Raw genomic sequence first — 22,894 nt, forward strand, 5'->3', positions numbered from 1 at the left:
CGGTGCTGGGACCCCCGGGAGGGGCTGAGCCGCCCCGGGCGCGGGGGGTGGGGGGGAACTAAGAGAGGGGGGCGGCAGCGCGCTGAGCCCCGTGCTGCGCCCCGGGCCGCATCGGCCCCCTAAGCCTTTTCATCGCATTGTCAGGGCGTTCAAACCAAATTTTCATGCTCGTTTTTCTTCGCCGGAGAGCTACAAATTGTAAAATTGACTTTTCACCTCGTCTGCGGCAGCAAATCTGTCGCTTTTCTTTGCCGGGTTTTCCAAGTCGTATGGAAAACGAGGCGGGGGGGCGAAGGGAAAGAGCACCCCGGAGAGAGGGGTTGGGGGGCGGGAGGGGCTGAAAAGTGCAACGGGATACGGAGAGGGGGGACGGAGACACGCACGGGCACGGCTAGCGGCAGGGAGCGCCAGGGGCGGCGGGGGGCAGCCCGCGGAAGGCCCGCAGGGCGTCCGAGGGGACGTAGCCGCAGTCCTCGGAGGTGGCCGGGCTGCTGGGGCCGGAGGCGGAGGCGCAGAGCGAGGGGGCGGCCGGGGAACCGCTGGACAGCCACGAACCGGCGTCGCTGCCGGGACTGGGGGGCGCGGGGGGCCCGCGAAAGGCGGGGGGAGGAGGGAGGCACTGCTCGGCCAAACGGAGGGTCTCGGAGAGGGCCCAGATGTAGTTGTAAGCGAAGCGCAGGGTTTCGATTTTGGTGAGTTTGGTGTCGTCGGGGAAGGTCGGCAGGACGCTGCGGAGTTCATCCAGCGCGGCGTTGAGGTGGTGCATGCGGTTCCGCTCCCGGTCGTTGGCTTTCACCCGGCGACTCCGTTTAAGGGTGTGCAGCAAAGCCTCGGTCCGCGCCCGCGCACGGCCGCGTCTCCTCCGCCGCTCCCGCGGGGCTCCGGGCGGCTCCGAAACGCCGCCGCTGCTCGCCGCCTCCGCGGGCATCCTGCGGGAGAGAAGCCGGAGCCGTCAGTGGGCGGCAGGGGTAGCGGGGGGAAGGTGCTGAGGGGAGGGGGAAAGAGAGGGGAAAAATATCCGAAAGTAAACCCAAAGAGGTACGGAGGGAGGGTGGGAGTGCTTGGCACGGCCGCACCGCCGCGCAGGTGCTTGTGTCCCCCGTACTCACATGGAAAGGCACTCCTGGGGCTGCGGTTAAGCAATAACGGTTTAGAAATAAATAGAGGAGAAAGCGGAGCTCCTCGCTGTAGGGGAAGGCAAAGCGGCTGCGGGTCCGCGAGGAAAAGGAAAAAAAAAATGGGAGAAAAAAAAAAAGCGCTCGCCGGCGAAAGGCGGGGCGGGAGGGGGGGGGGGGGGGGACACGCGACCGCTGTTGTCTTTGAAGTGCTGCGGGCAGCGATCCGCTCGTGTGAGCGGCGGCTTTGGCACACGACGGCGCGGCAGCCCGTACTTATAGCGGCGGGCGGACAATGGCCCCGTGGCCGCCCCGCGGGGCCGCGCCGAGGCGGCAGGTCGGCCCCGTGCGCCGCGCCCTCCGGAGCGTGCCCGCAATTACCGCGGGCAGCCGCGCATCTGCCGCGCACCAACCCCCCCCCCAACCCCCCCCCGCACACACACACACATCTCGGGCTTTTGTCCCCCGAGGGCGGCCGGACAAAGCGGACGGGGGCAGGCGGGGGGGTGGCGGGGTCAGCGGTCCGATCCCACCTCTCCCCCCTCTCCCTCCTCCTCGGGCTCTGGCCCTTCGCCTGCGGAGGTTGGAATCGTGGCGAGAAGGGGTTGGGATAGAAGGGGTGAGTCTGAGCTGCCGCAGGATGAGCCCCGTGCGCTCCGATGATTACTTTTTCCATGCAGACCCCGTCTGAGAACTTCTCGGGGTTTTCCTTCCATTCAAAGTGAATGTAGCCCGAAATTGGAAACTCACGTTTAACATCAGGAAATATTCTGAAGAATCAAAGTTATTCTTTTCCCTCTTACGTCTCCAAATACCTACGGGCACTTGGGCTTTTGAGTGTTTCACTTTGAAAAGGTTTTTACAGGTACTCAGAGGGCTAAAAATTCCCAATGCTATTCATCTTGGTGCCCGATGAATGGCATTAAACGCTAAGGTCCCTTCCAGCCTAAGCCTTGATAAAGTTCAACGTTTGTCGGTGTACAGAGACAACTCTGACAACTCTTTGTCTACAGATGCAAACGAACAACCAAAAAGAGCCGTGCTGCTCCCATTGAAAACAGCACATAATTGCTGCTAATCCGCATGAAGTGCCCACGGATCCCCACCTCGGACATCGCTGGGGAAGCAGCCGATGCGTTCCCCAGGTCTGACATCTGGCACAGTGCATCCCATGGATCAGTGCTGCCCCATTGTCAGCACTCAGGTACTCGGCTCCTTGGATGGTTTTCAGTTTCACCGCCTATCAGCAGTCATTTTTAGGCTTCTGTGCCCAAGCTCATGTTTACTGACGTAATTTCCCTGTATGTTAAATGCAGCTTCCTTCCCTCTCCTGTGATTTTCCCCTTTGGCGAACAGAGAGAACTGACAGTGTAAGTCTTTATCTCAGCATTTTGACTTCACCGCCACCAACAATCTGCTTTGTGCTAAAAGGATTCCTCGCAGAAGTGAGCAATCTGCAAGGCCCTGGGTGATGAATATTAACGAGCCTCAAAACAGAAATAGTTTTCTAGTGGCTGAGCTTGGTGCTTTGTAACTTTTTATGGGTATACAGACCTGAAATGTGCAATATAACAGCAATATAACCAGGCCTGGCTGTTCTTTGGAAGCCCTTTCCATCACCAGACCTGCAATTAGGCCGATGGTTTTAGGGCCAGTGCGCACCTAAATGACTCCCTGCACTAAGTAGATCCACTTCATTGAGCCGCTCGTGTCCCGAAGTGATGGCTTAGTGGGGTAGGCAGGCAAAGAGCTTCACTGCAGAGCAGGGTTAAGTCAAAGGGGCTCAAATCTAAAGGTTATGGAAGCATATGGTCAAAAATGTTCAACTTTTGTTAATGTGCACTTTGCACATAGCGATATAAACTCCGGTGCTGTCTGCAACACTTTTATTGTCTTTTGTTTAGGTGTCTTGGAGCAGTCAATAGTTTATTCATTAAAATGTTTATGATTCCCCAGAGTTTCACAGACTTTGGCACAACCCATCACTTGTCTTTGGGTTTCGCAGTGAAAGCGCATTATTCATTAGTCCTTATCCATCATTTGCAGTTTGTCATTTGTTATTCTCTTGTTTTAAAAGTTTGTGCTCCAATCAAGGAGGGGAGAGAGCACCATGTGTCTCCGTGATCAGTCACAGCCATGAATAGCCCCAGCCTCACTGAATGTTTCACAAACAACCCATAGGCTGAAATTTGTTTGCATAATCTATTCACTGCCTACTTATGAATAACGAATGCATTCACAGAACCAGAATTGTTTCAGGAAGCCTTCGCAAACAGAAAGAAGTGCTAAATATCTTGGATAATTTATTCCCGATGAATAATTCAACCCGTTCTATCGCAGCCAGTCTACTAATTTTGCAGATAAATTATTCAGCCAATGCAGATAATGGCCCCTACACCTTATGTGCCTGCTCCTGGGGATGGTGGCTGCCAAACTTTACCCAAGTTTTCTGAGGTTGGAGGGAGGAAAAATATCCCCAAATGAAACAGGACCTTGGATTTCACAGAGCACTGTGTGTGTTCCCAGCATCTTGCTCATGGCCGTATTTCGAGTGTTATTCTTTGACACGATCTCCTCTGCCTCGACATGAGCGCAACTAGTCTCAGCCAGGCTTGTAGATGCTTTTAGGTTCATTGTTAGAGCTCCAAAGAGGATAACCACAAATACATCGTCCTTTTGATTTGGGACACTTTGCTCTTAAAGAGGAAAGTTTGAAGAGGTATTTTTGAGTGCAGAACTCACAGAAACAGAGCTGGATCTGAAGTGTTGTGGGCCCATCCCCATATGGTGTGTTCATCTGGTGATGGACGACCTCAAGCATGAGGCCCTGATGCCACCCAGGGGGTGTGTTGGGTCTTTTTTGTGGCTGGACACCAGAAAGATGGGGAATTTGGGAAGGTGAAGGAAAGGCTCCTGAGTGCAGCAGTACTCAGCTCTGCTCTTCAGGTGCGTTGCTTCCAGCAGGGACATGACTGGGCAGCCTATGTGCCTAGAGAAGCTGAACAGATCTCTGTGCCAGAAGTCAGCCTTGCATTCCAGCATGGACTGTGATGGTTATGGCAGTGTTAGTGTTGCTCCTTCCCAAGCAGGGAATTGCCTGGCTCACAGTAAAGCTGCTCCCATGGTTGGAAGATGTCTTTGACACATTGGAGGTGCTTTAAAAAAATTGTTTGATTTATTTATTTAGGTTTAGGTTTAAGAGGCACACAGGTGCAATAACTCACCAAACTAAGTGTTGTTACGTCAGCACATAAGGGCTTAAACTGATGTTGAGAGGAGCATCAACCAGGAAAACACTGCTTTTGTGCTCATCTGTGAGCGTGGCTGGAGCGAGAAGGCAGAGCCGCCTACAGAAAGTGCTCAGTGCGAATCTGGGGGCACAACATGGCTGAAGCATCAACTTGGGAGCACAAATCTCAACTTGAAGGACTGAAGGGAAGGTCGCTCTGCCTCACACCTGGAATATCCAGGTTGATGCACCGCAAGCCCAATACTGAAGAGATACCCACTGAGTGTAGGAGAGATACCCACCCAACATTGGAGAGATACCCACCTAATGCTGGAGAGATACCCACCCAATTGTTGTAGCTCACAGCCTGCAGAGAGGTGCTGGTAAATCCTCCAGCTCTTCCCAGGTGAGATCCTGTAGCTCTGGGGCTCTTTAGGAAGGACCTGACCCATCCCATACCCTCCCATAGCAGTGGAGAGCCTCAGGACGTGTGCTGAGGGCATTGCTGGGTGCTGGGGTCGTACTCCAGAACCCCATGCAAGGGGCTCAGCCCCTTCTGGAGGCTCTGTGAAAATAATGGGGAGGTTTTATTTTCAGGTTTCAAACATGTGATACAACTTTTTCTTTCTATCTTTTTCTTTTCTTTCTTTTTTCTTTTTCCTTTTTTTGAAGGTGGGGGGAGTAGGTAAACGATTGTTCCCTGCGAGCACAAATGTATTTTGTTTGTTGTAATTAAAATGTTTTAATGAGACAACCATAAAATCAACCATTAATTATTTTTTTTTCAAACACTTCTGCTTCCTTTTGAGCTAGGTCTATTTAGAAATAGTTTAGAGAGTAGCCTGCAGTTTTATTCTTTCTTCGGTATTATACACAGGAGTGGAGAAGTCATTTATAAATAATTACACAATGTTTTGGGTCTTTGGGTTTGTATAATATATCAAAGCGATTAGTACACGCATTGTTCCATTGTAAATGGTTTTTTTCCCTTCCTTTCAGTTTCACTTGCCTTGTCTTCTATCTAAACCTTTTTCGTGAAATCCTTTGTCTTCCTCATTCTTTTAGCTTGTTACAGTGCAGGGACATTCTTCTTATTCAAACACTCACAGCATGAGCAAAGAAAGCTACTTCTGTCGCATCTTAAGTTTTACCATAACTTTCTGGCATTTTCTTTTCTTCTAATTTTCCCAGACTACCGATAGGGTAATGAAGAATTATAACATACATCAATTATTGGTGCTCACGGGGTATTATGCTCCTGAATTCAAGGGGAGATAAAGAAAAAAAAAAAAAAGAAAAAAGAAAAGAAAAAAAAGCACCACTTTCTGTGGTTTTGAAGCACATGGGAGAGGACCGAGCGCAGATTATTTATAACATCGTTCTGAGCATCAATTATGTTTGACTCCTACAGCCACTTCCTTGTCCCACTGGTTTTACGGCCAGAAGGAATCATTTTTGTGTGTGGTAGCTGCAGCGTTTAACTTGTTTCTTTTATGAGGAGCCCAAACAATGCACCTTCAGCCAAACAATCCATCTCCCCAAATAATAGCCTGAATGTCCATCAAGCACTCGGCGCTGGGAAATAGATGCTCAATGTTAAAGGGAGATGGGAATAAAGCTTGGGGCTGGAGGGCTGGGTGCAGGGCCCGGGGGCACAGCAGCATGGTGATGCCATCCTTGCTGTCCACACGGGCACCCCAAGAGCTGGGCTGCACCCAGAGTGGTCCCAAGGGTCTCACAGCCCAACCCGGGCCATGCACTGGGGCAGCCCCACCGCTGGGCTGCGCTGCTGGGTGCGCTCCTCCGGCCCTTCCTCAGTCCTCTGGGAGAAATGCAATTAGGATGTCACCTCCAAGAAATGAACCCTTTTCTCCACCTTCTTGTGCAAAAAGTCTTTCTTCTCTCTCTCTCTCTCTCTCTCTCTTTTTTTTCTCTATCCACCTTCTCCCACCCACAGTTCCCCCTTTTGTTGGTTTGTATTTTGTCAATTGGAGCTAGAACACTTATCTGAAAAAAAGAGGGGTGAAATTCATTGGCTGCAGTGCAAATGTGCAAAGCAGTAACCTTAAGTGCTTGCTGGGATACTTGAGTTTCCTTCTATAACTTTTATGGCTTTTATAATCATTCTGTTTAGGAGCAGCTTTTCTTTATATCCTTTTCCCTTTCTCTTCTCCCTCTCTCTCTCCCTCCCTCCCTCCCTCCCTCCCTCCCTCCCTTTTTTCTTTACTTATCTTTCCCTCTTTCTTCCCAGTACCTTCTATTTTTCCTTCCCATTTTCTCTCTCCTCTCCTCTCCTCTCCTCTCCTCTCCTCTCCTCTCCTCTCCTCTCCTCTCCTCTCCTCTCCTCTCCTCTCCTCTCCTCTCCTCTCCTCTCCTCTCCCTCTCCCTCTCCCTCTCCCTCTCCCTCTCCCTCTCCCTCTCCCTCTCCCTCTCCCTCTCCCTCTCCCCTCATTACATCAAAGATATCCGTGAACACCTGAAGCAATATAACTGTTCGATGCATGCACACCTGAGCTCCTGGAGTGTTCTGGGCTCCTCAGTGCTGGGCTGGGTTCACAGGGCTGGCCGAGGAGCCCCAGGACCACCGGCAGCCACAGGTCTGCACCGCCCGCAGTGGGGCTGGGGATTTGCTGCCATTTGCATAGCAGGTGTTGGGTTCTGGGTCTTTCTTCCTTAAGGGAATTTTAATACGGGATAAATTACCCGGAATTAGGAGGAGGCAGGCGACAAGAAAAGCACTCATGGGGTCTCCTCCTGGTCACGGCGGGAGAAACAGAGAGAATGGCTGAAAGAAAAGGACAAAAGCCCCAGAGCTGAGGATTTGGGGTGAGGGGCTGAGGCAGCTCTCATTCACTTCACCTGGAACTCAGGTTTGAATCTGGGACCGAACAGTTCCAGAGACTGTGGGATGATTGCTGGCCAGAGGATCTTCTGGTCGGAAGGTCTGGTGAGGGAGTTGAAGATGTTAATCCCTGGTATAATCCCTTCCCTGGCATTGTCTGTACAGGGGCTGCACTCACCAGAGCACTGCCTGCTTCCTGCCCGGGCCAGGCTGGGGAGCAGCCCCATGTGTGCATCCACACACAGACACGTGAGTGAACATGTGTACACTACACTCAAAGAGTGCCTTATTGCCTATATAAAATAATAAAACTTACTCATCTTAGCCAAAAGCAAATGCTAAATAACCTGTAGAGTTGCTCTGCTTTCTGGAATTTGAAGGAGTGCTTTGCACTGACTTAAATGGCCTGTGGCTACCCATTTAACTGGATTGCTTTGCAGTCCATTACCTTAGCACTAGATGTGCAGCGTATCTTTTTATGCCCCCATTTTTCAGGGATAAAAACATAGTTTTAGCCATCTTCAGCTCTTGAATCCTCTCACTGTCAGGGTGAGGAGCTGCAGGGAGCTTGGGGGGGCTCAGTGCTGCTCTCCATCACTGACAGAGGAATCGTGTTTCTTTCAGTGATGATATCTCTGGGTATATATTAAAATGAAATAATAATTAAATATAAATATATATATATATATATACATACATATAATCCCAGAACAAAACAAAAAACCTCCCACCATGTTTAACTACAACAGTGAGGGAGTTAGAAAGATGGTGTAGGAACATGGTTAAGGAAAAGTAAACGTCCCAGGTGAGCTTTTCTTCCAGGGGCTGCATGCACTTGCACAGCCCTTGGCTAATGAGGGGAGACGGCCTTGGCTGATGTGTTTCCGCTGAGCCTCTGCTGCAGGGATGCTGTGTTCTTTTACAATGAAAGCGTGTATTAAATTCCAATAAATTCTACTTTCACAGAAAATTGCAAAATAAGTGCAATTGCTAATTGTGAAGTGAATGTACTCCTTGAGACTGCAGCCTTCCCCTGGTTTTAACCCTCTTGGATGTAAGCCCATAGGATTGATTCTTCTTTCAGAGCAGATTTAATGCACTGCTGGGCTTGATCTTATTTCCACTTATTCTGCTGGGAATTAGAGATAATTTCTCTGGAGTCAGTGCAGCCAAAACTGCTCCAAAGCAGCTGTCAGAGCTAGGAAAGGCTCTGACCATCTAACCCTGCTGTGCAAACCGAGGAAGGGAGCCAGGCTGCAAGATAGCAGGGAAATATAATTCATAAGGTTGCTTTATTTGTTTATTTATTTATTACTTGTATTAGAGCTTTAAATATGTATGCAAATGGACCCTGTTCCAAAGAGGTGGTTTTTAATTAAAAATAAGTAAATAAGTGATGTATGATTAAAAAAAAAAAAAAAGAAGAAGAAGATGATGATGATGAAGAAAAAGCATTTATTGTTATTTATCTTTGTTAATCTGCTACCGACCAACTCAGCTCAACCCAAGGCAATGTAAAGCAAGTAAACCCCAGCCCAGCTCAACCCAGCCCAGCTCAACCCAGCCCAGCTCAACCCAGCCCAGCTCAACCCAGCCCAGCTCAACCCAGCCCAGCTCAACCCAGCCCAGCTCAACCCAGCCCAGCTGAGTTTTACACTCCAGGTGCTGGGGATTGAGCTCCTAATTTATGCACTCCTCCCACAACCTCCTTTAGGAAAGGGGGCAGAGCTCAACCTTCCCTGTTTGTAAGGGCCAGAAGTAGCCACACGGTGTCAGTCTCTACCCAGCTGCTGCTCCTCTCACGGTTCTGCTCTGCACGCGGCGGAGCTGGCGAAAGCCCTTCAGTCTGCTTCAGGTAAGCGTGGCAAATCCTATAAGTTTTTATTTCGAAACGTGAGAAGTTGAATGTTTTACGACTGCTGGTACTTTATGGCCGTTTTAAAACTCCCCTTTGATATCTACTGTGTGGTTCAGCCAAGTTCTTGTTGTGGCTTGTAGTGAATTGTTGCATGTAGTGAATTCTACAAAGGATTATCTGCATGAAGGAGGTAAAAAAAGAAGGATAAGGTGGAAGGCAGATGAGAGAAAAGCATTATCAGCTCCACATCTTATTTATGAGTGATGAGTCACTGCAGCAAGTTGTTACAGGGCTCAAGGTCCTGTCCAGCCCCTGGAGCTGTACACCCAGCTCTCCTCTCTTGTGGACTGTAATGTTGGAATTGCCCTTACAGCAGAGCAGCTGGCATTTGGTCAGCTCTTTGGGTCGTTGTGACACAGGTTGTACTCCTAGTAAAACAGGGTGAATGCTTTTCTGTGGGGAAAGCAACATCTTTCAATTTGTTTCAACTCTGTGTTCCTGAGCTTGTTCTACAGCCCTAGTTGTCAATTCGTATGATAGAAGTAAACAAGACTTTAAGCAGTGACCCTTTTTGGCAGCTGTGGTTGTGCCCATGTGCCATTAGGATTGGGATGAGCTTTTGGGTTGGGACTGGGACATCACAGCAGCCTAATGGTCCATGCAAAACCCTCGAGGGCAGCTACTGTTGTTCTGATCGTTACTGATGCTCGTTTTGTGTTTTCCTATTTGTGCATCCTATTCTCTTTTCCCTTATTTAAGAGACTAGAAGTTTCACGGGCATGATAAATCCAACGAGCCTTTCTTTTTAAATTCCTGTTGCAGGTGCCTTCAGATTCACAGGTGATCTTAATAATCTCCTGCTCTCCATTAGCTTTGCAGAGCCTGAGCAGAAGGGGTGCTCAGTCTCCTGTGGGTTGGTGGCATTGCTTGAGGCCAGGTGTCACCACTTAGTGCTGATTACTTTAGTGAAGAGCTTCATTTCCCTGGCGGAATATTCCTGCTGCTTTGTAGGAAAGAAGGAGGGGGAACGTTTGGCAAACTGGTTCCTGCTGGGGGGGAAGTGATGCCTGAGTTGGAGTTGCTGGGTTAAAGAGCTCCAGGTGGGGTTAGTTTTGCTAATGTATTTGCAGAAGTGTTAAGTCTTCAGGACTTAGAGAGGAAGGTTGAGTAAACACCACGGTAAAATGTAGATGGTGTAATAATGAAGGTAATGGAAATGAATGGTCAATAATGAGGCAAAATTCCTGGGGGGCAAAGACATGAGGCTTCTGGGATTAGAAGTGAGCTCAAAATTGCCGTAGTCTCTCTTTTTTAAGCCTGTGGTAGCATTTCTTTTCCTTTTTAAGCTTCTTTTTCTGGGAGTCTCCGAGTGTTCAGCTGCAGCACACAGTGCCTGGTAACCCAACAGAGCTGCAATTGGTGGCTCTGCACAGAGCCCCGCTTTGCCTTGCAGGTCTCTAACCGTGGAAGGATGCAGGGATCTGTTGCTTGGGAATCCTTAAATACACACAACGAAGAAAGGCAATTAGAGCTGTTTTGCTTCTGCCATCCAGCAAATCTTGCAAGCCTCGAAACTCTTTTCTTGCTCCCAAGATTTATGATGGGAATAAATCGTAGTTAATTCCTGTAATTATCAGCCTCAAGCAAACACCAGAAGTTTTCCTTCCCCCCCCACCTTGGGAGGGGAGAAGAGGATCTGAAGCTCCTCCAAAAGGACTTTGCCAACCTTTTTTGTTCAGTGGGAAGTAAAACAAAAGCCCAGATGTGATGGTTGCTCAGGCATTGGCTGCCTGTCACCCTGTGTCACATCATGTCATCTGTCCCTCCCAGATCCCACCTGTGTACTTGGAGCAGCTCCTGGTGGGCTGGGTGCCCTTTGCCCAAAGAGCTGATAATGTAAACAGGCAAAAGATGAGAGAAAAATCAAAGGGGAGATGAGTGCTTTGCAGAGGTTGGCAAAAGGATCAGAAATGCAACATGTTGCTTATGCTTCATAAGATAAATGGTAGTGCATGTTGCATGTTTGTAAAGCGTTCCCTCCAGGCTTTCTTTTGGAGTATGGATGATTATCTGCTTATACCCAGCAAGAGAGAGCAAGTCATCTTCTTGAGGCATTCAGGGTGATAGTGTGCATATGTGGTTTTGTGTCCCTGTTGGGAAGTCCAGCACACAGGTCCAAGGATATGAACCAGCAAAATGCTTGGAGAACATCAACTGGGCTGGGTCTGGCTGGGATTCAGCAGCAGGAGGGCAAGACTGGCATGTGGCCGTGTGGGGCAGAGACCCTGTGTGCTGAAGGTTTGGGGTGTGCTGTGCAGTCCCTCAGTGCCCTGTGCAGGTGGGATGGCTGTGGCTCTGTAGGCTCGGTGGTAGCCATGTGTCCCCTTGGCCACTGTGTCTTGAGCATGCACATCCTGCATTTGCTGCCTAACAACTGTGCATAAGTGTCTTTGGAGAAGTGATCCCCAAAGATACCACACGGCAGAACAGCTGTGTTTTCTGTGCTTTAGGGGCTTCCCGTGGTTGGGTAAGGAAATGCACGTTATTGCAGAGCATTCCCATCAGCAGCATTGCAATGAGCTGATTTATCCTGCATGCAGCCCTGGGGCTTTGGAGGTATCCCCGGTCTGTCTGAGAGGATTTCAGTTGCCACTAGGTGTCCTTTCAGCCCTGCTTTCCTCCAGCACGGCACCTGGGACTGTTGGCCCAGGCCAGAAAGTGCTAAACTTGGGCTCCTGTTCCCCCCCTGGGTCCTGCCCTGCTTTGTCTCGTGTCCTGCAGGTTAACAGAGGTGACGGTGCTTGGAAAAGAATACAAAAATAAACGTCTAGTTTTGTGCTGAATGTTAAACATATTAGTGCTTCTTGTGAATTAAAAGCTGCTGTGGCACTGCCATCTGGGCAGGGTGCTTAGGCACTGGTTGGGCATCGCTAACTAGGGCAGTGGGCAAGGGGGGCAACCATGGGGGAGAATTAGAATCATGAAATCATTAAGGTTGGAGGAGACAATTAAAATTGGAGTCCAGCTGCCAATATGTCACTGCCACGTCTACTAAACCATGCTGTGGTTATAGGGATATCTGGTGCACCTTTTCTGGGCAAACTGAGTGCCTCCCAGGGGCTGCTCAGCTCTTAGTAACCTGGGGTTGGCAGGGTACTGGTGAATAACGGTGTTTGACAGGGCAGTGAAATCTGCAAAGAGAACCTCAGAAATTCGTACAGTTCCATTTGGATTCACACACCTCTGGCCTCTGAAGGTAGCAAACACAACAAGCAGAAATCCCAGTATGAGTGCTTCAATGGAAATGCTACAGAGTGCTGAAACTGGAAGCCGTACTGAAATGAAGTCAGTGTGACTGAGGCTTGTGAAATAGGCTGCCCAGCCCCCTGGACCAGAACCTGAACTCAGCCTGAGATGCTGAGCACATTGCAGTCAGTGAGGTCCTTGGATGCTGTGCACATCTGGGTTCAGATATTCATTTCTGGAAGATGACTTTAGAGGGGGTGGGAGCAGGAAGTGTGACTGGTGTTTCTTTAGACCTGATGGGGAGTGTGCTTTGGGGGCTCATAGCAGAGCCTGCTGAATCACGCTGGATTACACAGAGACTGCTCACCATGTCAAGGCACAGTGACCCTGGGCAGGGTGCTGGCTTTATTCTCAGTTGTTCCTGTTTCTGCCAGTGAGGATCAGTGAGGGCCAAGCCTGATGTTTAATTGATTTAGGAGCTCAGGGACATGGCAGCAGTGGGACTGTGCAGTCCCACACATGGCATCCAACTGCTGCTTAATAAACTTTTTGTCCACTGCTAACCTGGACCATATACGAGCAAGTGAAAGGCAAGTGGTGAAAGGATCTGTATAATATTACTAATCCCATGTAGTGCATTTGCTGAAGAGGTCCCCACACATTGTGTCAGCTCGCTGCAGCTGCTGGCTTCAGCCTTGTGCTTTTATTAAAATAAAAGCTGGTAGAACAGCTCTTGAACAGGTGATACCCATGGCAGAGGTCAGGGAGGGGTGGGGATGCTGGAGAGGTTCTCACCCTTGTGGTGGGGCCTCATTTTCAGTCCCAAAGGACAGATGTGTGGCTTCTATGTAGGGGAAGGGAAGTGGAGTGGGCATTTTACTAGGAAGGTACTGCTGCATCCTTGTGCGGGATAGAGCTGTTCTCCATCTCTGCAGGAATATCAACGCAGTAAATATACATGTAGTGTGTGTGTGCTTTATTTGCTGTCTGAACTGGAGAAACCTCTTGAGCTGAGACCAGGCATTGCCTGGATATGGCACAGTTTGCTGAGCTCAGGCAGCACAGATACTGCTGTGGGAGTTGAGGCTGCTCAGGGCAGGGCTGGCTTTAATGCGTGTAGAACCTCTTTGTTCTACCTGCTGCTTTTCTTTTCAGATCCACAGGGTTTGAGAATATCACTCTGTGCGTTGAACCTTGGAGGGGTGGGAGGTGTGTTGGGTGCAAGGGCTGAAACTGCAAGGAGAAGAGGAGGGGGCTCACAGCCCTTTGGTTACAGCCTTCCCCCATCTAGCTGAGGTGTTTTTTAGACGTATATTACTCTTTTATATACACCCTGGGTGGCTGGTTTATATTTAACATAACTCTACCATAAACACACGACACAGCCATTGTTTGTGTAGTAGGATTCCTCAGTGTTTAGGTGAAGTCCAAATCCTGGAATGAAAAAGGGAATTAAACAGCAGCAGAACTGCTCTCCTAATCCTGCTGTTATCAAGTTGCCTCCACTCTACATCAGCCTCCAGTTTAATGCTTTACCCTCAACAAAATTGCCCACTGAAATAAGGGATTGGAAATGGTTGGGGTTCCTGAAGGAAAATTGTGAGAAATGATCATATATATATTTTTTTAAATATATTTTTTATTACTTTTTTCCATTTGTCTTAGAAAGAAATATGAAATCTGCATGCAACCTTCTAAGTATCTCAAACATTTAAATAGCATACGATAATTTAGCGGTACAGAACATTATACAGAAAAGAATAGTATAGGGAGACTTCCTAGAGTGTATTTACAAACGAAAAGGTAGTTTTGTTACTTTTAAAAAGAGGAATGCTTTGCTTAACATTGAAGTATTACATTCGAAATAATGAATATGTTGTATTGTGACTAAAACGTAGGTATTTATATGTTTGCCCTACTGTATTTTTCATAAAAAGGTGCCTTTTAAAGGCTTTTTTTTTTTGCTACAAATCTAGGAAATGATACACAATAGTCTTGAAGCTGAAAATGGCTGAGTACTGAAGCCACAAACTTTGTGTGAGAGCTTCAGGTGGAGGAAGGAAAGAAATTAAACGTGTTCTTAGTAACAAAAAAAAGACCTAGAAATGCTCTTGAGAGTAGGAAAATTAGATGGAAGGGTGGTACACTTCACCTTGCAGCAAGACCCCAGGTCTGTGAAGGAAGAGGTACGTCAGTGGTGCTCGCACTCCCTTGCTGATGAGCCAAGGGACCTCATTTCTGCACCACAGCCACCGCGTGTTGGTGGCACCTCGCCCAGCTCCTGTTCTGTCCCAGCATTGCCCCACTGGGGGCTGCCAACACGACCAACAGCCTCAGCCCTGAGGCTTCCCCGTTGCTGAAGGGGGTTGAGGGACGCAGCTGGAGAATACTTTACAAACATTGTCTAGTGAGCTTATAAAGCTCAATTGCGATCATAGTGAAGTATGAATGATAACAATTAAAAAAAGCAGGAAACAACAACAAAACCAAACCAACCAAACCTCTTTAAAATGCCAAACATGAGTTGTTCTTTTTTTTCCCCAGCCTCGGTATGATGCAGGCAGGTGTGAAATCTGAAGTGCAACAGATGCTCATGAAATCTGGAAGCCTTTTGCACGCGGCTATAAAATGTAAAAACTGACCCTTGGTAAAAAGTGCTTTATAATAATATAGAATTTGTGTCTTATGTCTGTGAGAGAGAAATAATCTTCTGCAGAGCCCAGTCCTACGCCAGCCAAGGGAGTCCTCTCCATTCCTCGCATCGCCGCCTCCTATTCTTCATAAACCCTGCACAGGAGGAAAGCAGAGAGCAAACTATTTAAGCCACGAAGGAAACAACTCCATTCCAAATAATTAAAACCCAGAAGCCAGAGTGTTAGCCTCTGCTTAAGTAAGTTGGAAAGCTATTGATGCACTTGGCTGCAATGAGTGTGACATGCAAAATGGGGAAATCCACATCCAATAGTACTCTTTAACCACTGGAGAATCCCTCTCTTACATGTGAGCATGAAGTAAATCATAGTTGTACATCCGCATTAGGATGGATTGTAAGTTAACAGTATGTCATCTTTGGAATAATACCAGGCTCTCTGTTAGTTTTCTAGCTTACACCCTGAGGAGCAAACCTGGCAGCCTTGTTTGCTGCAAACTCTAACATGCTCAAGCTCCTTGGGTGAAAATGGTCTTACACAGAGCAGGGGCAGTGCTGTTTTGGGGAAGAAAGCAGTGCTTGTGCTGTTTTCCTTTAAATCCCCTGTCCTTTTCTGGAGGGTAACTCAGTGGGTTTGATACAGCTGGCCCAAAAGGTGCTGACCAGTTGTTTGCTTAAACTCAGTCACTGAAATAAATTGGGCTCTTTGTGTATGAAATATCTCCTTGCTGCGCTTAGTTTGGGCTGTGGAGGAGCCTGAGCAGCAGGCAGGAGCTGTGCCAACAAACAAACCTAAACAACCAACAAAACCTGATGGCTTGCCATCAATTACATAGGTCTTTGCAAGGGGAAAGGTAGCAGTGCCTCTCAGCATTCCCTGGGAATGATGCAATAGTTAACATTGGCCAAGACCTGTGGCATTGAGAGTTGTAGATTTTGAAGTTTTGCAACTGCAGTGCGTGGCATAAAGTAGGGCAGTGTAACCCCAGCTCTGCTGACTGCTTTCCTTATGACTGCGAGGAAGTAATTTGGCCTTTCATCTTGGCTTTTTAGCTGTAACTAGGAGGTGAGTGCATGCAAATAGCCAAGATCATCAGCTGACAAAGAGTTTAGCAGAAAATAACGACTTATTTATAGTTATAACAGCCTAATGCTAAAATAGAAGCAAGCAGCACATGTGGCAGGAAAGAAATTGTATCATGAGCATCCGTTTCTACTTATAATTTTGGCAATGAAATGCATCCCCTATGCTGGATGCAGCACTGGCAGTGTGTGCCCGTTCTCTTACCTGCCCTTCTCCTTCCATACTCGGTACCACTTCAGCAGCCTCACTGTGTTCTGGCGTTTGGGGTTCAGGCAGTGCTGCTGCTCTCCTCTCACTTTTGTCCACAGGGTCACACTGCAAGGGAAGCGTGAAAGTTATGGGCACTGCAGACAGCTCTGCCTGCAGGGCAGTGCGTGAATTGCTCAGGGCACTCACCCAGGCAGTGATGGGGCAGCAGGAGGTTTTCCTGCTGTGTTTTATGGCAGCTGCCTGAGTTATAAGAACGTTGGAGCAGATCTTCAGCTGTTATCAATCAGTGCACTTCAGTATGTTGTCTGCAGAGCCAGACTAAGTTGTACCAGATGAAGACGTCCCCATTATTTTTAATCAGTGGGGTTGCTCTGTCTGCCTGTTAGGTATTTCCTTTTGAGTTTAATAGCTGGCTTAATTAGGGCTCATTTGGGCAGCTGCAAGGTCTTTGCAGGAAGAGATGGTTCCTTTAGGCTCAACAACGTTGCATCCAAGGGGAAAAGATCAAACCTGGATCTTTTTTTTTCCTCCTTACTCAATCATATTTTAAACACTTGCACATGGGTGGGTGCTTGCTGATCCCAGCAGGGCAGCTGGGGCTCCATCTTCCTGTGACTGCAGGCATATCAGTGTGCCTGTGTCAGCAGCACTGCCTTGGTGTCCCCTCAGTGCCAGGATGAGCATTGCTGCGAGGCAGAGCTCTGCCTGGCACTCCAGGTTTCCTCCCAGGTTGCTCAGTGTTGCTGCCTTGGAGGCTCTGCCCCAATCAAGGTGATGTGTGAACCCTGGCACTGCTTCTCCAGATGTTGGCTCTCTGGAGATGTGGGCTGTTAGTGCTTCTCAGGGCTCAACACAAAGTGGTTTTCCAGTTTAGTTGCTCATTTGGTGGTTGAGGAAACCCTACAGTTTTTTATTGGCTTTATTTCATTTTCAGTAAATACCATCCACAAAAAGCGGAGGGTTTCCAGTTTACCCAGGATGTTTATAATAGAATTAGTCAAATGCTTCTAGAAACATGAATAGCCAAATAGAAAACCAGAAATATCTGTGAATATAATAGGTTTCTGGCATGGTTTGGTTCAGAAAGGAGCTGAGCATCTCTTGGCACAACCAGAATGCCTCATGTGCTTTCCCAGTACACCCCCTGCTGCACTTTCCACCCTTGTGGGAAGTGAAACACTGCTGATTGCTGTCTGTTCAGCTGAGGGTCCCACTGCGTTTCCCATTTCAGTGTTGTACAATGGGCTCAGTTTCTTCCTTTTCAATGACCCTGCATTCCTGCTCCCTTTCTCTGCTTTCCCCCCACCAAGGGTAAGCTAAAGTCATAGAAAACAAGGTGTAATCCTCAGGTTACTTGTTGGGAGGACTTAGCTCTTCCCCAATGCACAGAAGAACATTTGATGGCCTTCAAAAGTCTCTGGGCTGCAGAGGATGGAAAGGGAGAGGGGTCACTGCTTCAACCTGTGGATCACTGATGCCACCTCAGCCAGCCCCTGGGGATCAGTACATGAGAAAGGCGGTGAAACCAAGCTTAGTGAAGACACAAAGCATGCAGGTTTTAGAAAGCTTGAGGTTGGCATGATGTTTCTCTGTCCAGCTGTCACCTCCTTGGCTGTACCATCTGCACTGACCTATGCCAGATCTTGGTTTGAGTTTCTCTTATGACAGAGCACACTGGATATTTCCAGAAAGTGATAGCCAAGATGCATCACGGGAGGAGAGGAGCTCCTCTGAGAAACAGAAGAGACTGAAGGACAACTCTGACCCTGCAGTGCAAGGAAGAGGAGATGTACGGTGCATTTCTCAGTTGTTCATCTGAGAAGTGCACCATACAAGAGAGATTTTTCTTGGCTGAGATGCGTTGCTTTGATGTCAAGTGTAGATCTGTGTGACATCCCTGTGGTTCTTGGTGCTGAGGGCATAGCCCTGGGTGGTGGCAGCAGGAGTATGTGGGGCAATGCCACCTTGGGGTGCAGGCATGCTGCTGGGCAGGTTTAGTGCCATGTGCTTAGGAAGAGAGACTGTAGGAGCTGAGTTCCTGACCTGTCTGGGTGTGCTGCAGGGACAGGCTGAGCAGGATGGATGCTGCAGGTCTCTTACAGCTCCAGGGGGCTTCCCCATGTGGCATTTGTGTGTCTGAGAGTCCTTGTGCCAACACTGTCCCTGATATATTCACTTCCCCAGCTCTGTGTTAAGCACCAGATATGTTCCCCTCTTGGAGATGCACAGAAGGGATGGCTGCTTTCAGACAAAGTGTTAAAACTCCCTCTTTTTTTAATTCCAGAGGGAGGAAAAGTGCCTCCTACTTGGTGTGCCATGAATTCAGGTAGGCTTTAACCAGGGCTAGGACTTAGTTCAGCTCTCACCCTGCACCTGAGGCTTTGCTAAACTGCATCCACACCCCTCCTAATCTGCCAGACCTCGTTTCTATCATGTTTCACTTGTGTGGGGTACAAGAGCTTTTGAGGAAAGCAGGAGGGAAAGCAGCTTCATCAACTCATTTTAAACAATCACCACAGCAACAAACACTGGGCTGCAGGAATTCAGCTCTTCTGTGCCGCGGCCGGAGACTCACAGATCCCTTGGCTCTGAATATTAATTTGAACTTGTTCAGGCTGCAGTGGGGTGGCTGGGAAGGCAGCGATGGCAGCATGTTACTGGCCCATGGGTGTCTCCAGGAGCATGGGAGAGTGATGGGACAGTTCTGTCCCAGCAGCTGCTGAAGTTTTGTGGGCTTGAATAGCATTGCTTTGCATTTGCATAGCTCTCTGCTGGGATAGCAACCCAGGCATTGGGGATTTCCCAGCTTCCTGATGGAAAAGGAGAAGTTGCATGAATGAAATCTATTCCACACGTGGTGTTCTCCCCTCTGCTGGCTGCCAAGCATGGCTCGGTTGCTCACAGGGACAATGTTGTCAATGTGGGGAAGCCTGTTGCAGATCTCCAGTCCTGTGCCACAGAGCTTTGCTGCCCTGGGCAGCATCTCTGCAGGGATGGGCTCAGCTGTGGAGGCATCACGATGGTTGTGCAGGCAGGGTGGGCAGAATGGGACTGGCAGGATGGGGCCCTGGGGATCTTATGGTGCAGGGCAGGATGCTGAGGTCCTTTCTGTGAATGGGGAGTGAACACCGGAGTGAACTGGTCTGTAGCATTTTGGGGTGTGCAGTTGCACTCAGGACCCTTTTATCCCTGTTGTAGGTGGCAATCTCATTGCAGTTTTCTCAGTTACTCCGGTCATTATCCAGCTCCATGTGCTGGGGTTTTGTGGGGCATTGGAAGTTGTCCAAGCCAGGACAGAGAACCCCTGTGAATCACTCATATTTAAAATGGGGAGGGTGGGGGGGGAAGGAAACTGCTCCATCAGAGATGCTGTTAATCCCTGTGGCTGCCTTGCTTTGCTGTACATTGTTCCAAGGCTTCCAGCAGCATCGCTCAGGGCTGGCAGTGCAGCTTGGAGGAGAGTTCTGTGCTGGGTGATCCCATGCAGCACACAGGGCTGTGTCGTTTTGACGACTCTGGTTGGGATGAAACTCTGTGCAGAAGCAAATCCTGCTCTTTTTCTCACTTTGCTCATCCCAAAAAACTCTGGTGATAGTTCTGGATTTCACAGCAAGCAGCTCAACGTGGTTTTGGTCCCTGTTTTCACTCAAACTTATTCTCCTTTTATTGCTACCTGTTCTGCATATGATCCCTCGAGCAGGCAAGAGCATCAAAAACTGATAGCAGAGTTCTTGATCGGAATTGCACATTTATTGCATTGGAGAAGACAGCAAGTGACTTTTTTCCCCAGAGCTGGCATGCCAGAGAATGATAAAAGCAAAGAGCAAAGAAAGGTCTCGCAGAGTAAAGCAAATAGAATTCAGCTGACAATAAAACAGAAAGGGGAAAAAAATAAAATGAAGGGAAACTTACATAATCATCTCCTCCACACAAAATGGGTACCTCGGTTTTATTTCCAGCTTCCGTACATTAGAGAATCTTATTTTCGGCCCTTTCCTCGAGCACTTGCACTTTACGCCTAGAAGAGAAAGCATTTGCTCACCCTCCGGTGTGCCCGATGTCCCCCCCCCCACCGTGTGTGCTTGCAGGCTGCAGCCCGCTCTGCCAGGCACCGAGGGGAAAAGCCGCGTTTCGTGTTGCTGCTGTGCTTAATAAGAGTGATGTTTTCTTTGCCACAGGTAGCAGCTCCCTAAGAAATGTATTTTAGAGCAGTTCTGAAGCTCGGTAAATAGGAGAGCTTTGTGAAGTGCACCTGTTGGGATTGGATATAATTGTATTGAGCAGGAGGGAAACGGCAATGCAGGAATTCACCTTAAACCGAAAAAGCAAATGCCCTTCTCGGCTCCTTTCTCATTTTGCTCTTGTCTCTCTCACAGTTTGGAGCACTTTCAGTCCTTTTTCTTCTCACGGATGCTGCGGTGCATTCGCAGCCAGACAAAAGCCGAGCGTTTCTTTAGCCGCCGGTTTTGTGCACAGCAGAAAATGCACCCTGGCAAACGCAGTGGGATTCGTGCACTTCTAACTTGGCTCTGTCGTCCCTGTGCAAATCGCTATTCGTTTTGGGGGGGAGATTCGAGCTGTGCCTCCCCCCCCTCCCCCCCAGCAGCGAGGGCACGGGGTGCAGCTGGGGCGCTGGGTGTGCTATGAGGATGCAACTTTGTATTTTTGCTTTTACCTTTTAAAACAAAAAATATCTCAAGACTACCTCCCATTGAGGAATCAATACGGTACTTAGGGTGACACGCAGGGAACGGTCCTTTTCGGAGGAAAATAGGGTGGGGGGTAAAAAAAAAAAAACGCACCCTGGAGAGAGCTTTAAACGAGAATAGGCAAAAATCCTCTTACCTTCCGCACTGGCCAAACACATCGCGATGAACAGCAGAAGTAAGGCTGCTGTCAGGAGCTTCATGGCGAGCCGGCAGGTACCCGAGCGCACGCAGCGGGGTTCGGTCTTGTGTTCCTGTACTCGAGGTGGGAAGGAGCGGCTGCGGGCGGTGCTGCTGCCCGAGCTCTGCCGCGTTCCCCCCCGCTCGTCCCCTTTTAAATGCGCTCCCGCTGCCCGTGCTGCCGCCTCATTAACATGCGGGGCCGCGCGGCTCCCTCCGCTCCGCAGCCCCGGGGGGAGAGGCGGGCGGCGGGGAGGGACGGGGCGGGCGGGGGGGACGCGGCGGCCGCGGCCCCGTTGGGCTTCTGCCGGGTGCCCGCTTTGGGAATGGGGGTCGGAGGGGGCTCACCTGGCTGCGGGAGGCACCTCCGATTTGCGGAGAGGAGGGAAATGGGGTGAAATGGATGGTGAGATTAACGCCGTGCTCCGGAGGGCGGTGTTAGGTGGGTTTGGCGTATGGGGTATTTCAGGAAATCAGAGTTCTAGGGTAGCTCGAGCAAACGCTCCAGGAATTTTTTGCGAAGGTAACAACGGGCAGAAACTTTGAGGAATATAAGCGTGTTCCCTCTGCCTCGCAGAAGCTGATTGTGATTTCACTTTTGCTATAAGAGCATCCTCAGCATCCCAATTCCACACTTCTGCCAGTGGAGCTGAAGGGGGTGAGGAGCGCTCGGGTCCCCAGTCTCATGACGCGTTCAGAGCGTGGTGCTAATAACCACCTTCGCCGACCCTGGCTACTCTCAGCACCCTGCTCCCATACCCACACAAACCCAAACCGACCCGAGCCATACCCCTGGCTAGGGAAGCCCTGCCTCACGCTCCCTGCCCCATTACACGCCTTCAGCCCCATTTCCATTTGAAGTTTCCCACCCGGCCGTTTTCCTCCCATTGGCAGCGGCCGCCCCGCTGCGTTCCCGGCCGGGTGTTGGCAGGCAGTGAGTACAGCCGTACCACACGCAGCCTGCACGTTGCACGCAGGCGGTTTGTCTGCCTTGTTCCAAGAGCTGGGTTTCATGCGGGACGTGCCGACACGCCGGGAACAGCCTGATTCGGAGAACCGGGGGACGTGGCAGGGGGCTTTTGGGGTTAAAAAAGCGCATTTCTGGGTAGGGCTGTCGGTGTGTGGAGGTGTGGGAGTGTTTGTTAGGCTTTGGGTATTTGGGCTGCTTGGTTCTAAAAGCAGCTCCTAAGATTGAATCCTGGTGGGAAAGATTTGCTCTGGGTATTATTCAGTGGCAACAGAACTAAAGGGGCAGGTTTGTGGTGCGGCCTGGTGAGAGCTCAGGGCAAACCTTTGAAAGGCATTGGCAGCACCCTGTTCCCATGAGGAAGGAAAAAAACTGAAGGAGACTGGAAAAGGCAGATCCCAGAACAGTTGCTGGCTGTGTGGGGAGGATGCTGGCAGGGCATTGGGATATACAGCTTAAACACATCCCAGCCCTGCTGCAGCCTGGGGTCATTGCTTGCTCTGTGTATGTGTGTGTGAGCAGCGGTGGGCTGAGACAGGGCTGTGGGAAGGGAAAACCATCTTCCCTCCCCTCTACTAATAAAAATTGGGTGCAGCTTTAGCCGTTGGCAATTTGAACATCCCCCAAACTGAGAAACTGATGTACAGGCTGCAGGAAGGGCAATTCTTGAGTTTTCCAGGAATGAATCCTCTTGTTTTATATGACTCTTGTTAACAAGTGTCAGAGGAGCCAATCTTATGAGCTACGTAATAAGCAGAATGCTGTTTTAGTTCTGATTTACGTGGTGAAATGGATGTGTATGAGATG

General features: G+C 49.3%; 2 protein-coding genes and 1 long non-coding RNA gene across 4 annotated transcripts in view; 1 reads left to right on the forward strand and 2 right to left on the reverse strand.

The window, feature by feature from the left end:
* Positions 1-338: 338 nt before the first annotated feature.
* Positions 339-1,182, reverse strand: NEUROG1 (neurogenin 1). Its single transcript, XM_072348566.1, has 2 exons — positions 1,110-1,182; positions 339-929 (listed from the first exon to the last, which is right to left on the reverse strand). Coding segments are annotated over exons 1-2 (540 nt in total). The 5' UTR covers positions 1,112-1,182; the 3' UTR covers positions 339-391.
* Positions 1,183-8,907: 7,725 nt separating this feature from the next.
* LOC140258408 (uncharacterized) overlaps positions 8,908-22,894 on the forward strand; it is a 56,035-nt gene continuing 42,048 nt past the window's right edge. For both annotated transcript variants that reach the window (XR_011905251.1, XR_011905250.1), the window contains exon 1: positions 8,908-9,041. This is a non-coding gene — a long non-coding RNA (uncharacterized lncRNA). The remainder of the gene's footprint in view (positions 9,042-22,894) is intronic.
* CXCL14 (C-X-C motif chemokine ligand 14) lies at positions 13,943-21,312 on the reverse strand. Its single transcript, XM_072348531.1, has 4 exons — positions 21,080-21,312; positions 20,147-20,252; positions 16,229-16,339; positions 13,943-15,077 (listed from the first exon to the last, which is right to left on the reverse strand). The coding sequence occupies exons 1-4, from the start codon at positions 21,141-21,143 to the stop codon at positions 15,062-15,064; spliced, it is 297 nt and encodes a 98-aa protein (XP_072204632.1). The 5' UTR covers positions 21,144-21,312; the 3' UTR covers positions 13,943-15,061.

This window comes from Excalfactoria chinensis, chromosome 13 (assembly GCF_039878825.1).
Source record: "Excalfactoria chinensis isolate bCotChi1 chromosome 13, bCotChi1.hap2, whole genome shotgun sequence".
Classification (NCBI taxonomy): Eukaryota; Metazoa; Chordata; class Aves; order Galliformes; family Phasianidae; genus Excalfactoria; species Excalfactoria chinensis.

Coding starts and splice junctions, on each gene's coding strand:
- CXCL14 (XM_072348531.1), bottom strand. CDS start 21,143: ATGAAGCTCCTGACAGCAGCCTTACTTCTGCTGTTCATCGCGATGTGT. Junction 20,253..21,079: donor GTGTTTGGCCAGTGCGGAAG/GTAAGAGGATTT, acceptor TTTCTCTTCTAG/GCGTAAAGTGCAAGTGCTCG. Junction 16,340..20,146: donor TGTGTGGAGGAGATGATTAT/GTAAGTTTCCCT, acceptor CTTCCCTTGCAG/TGTGACCCTGTGGACAAAAG.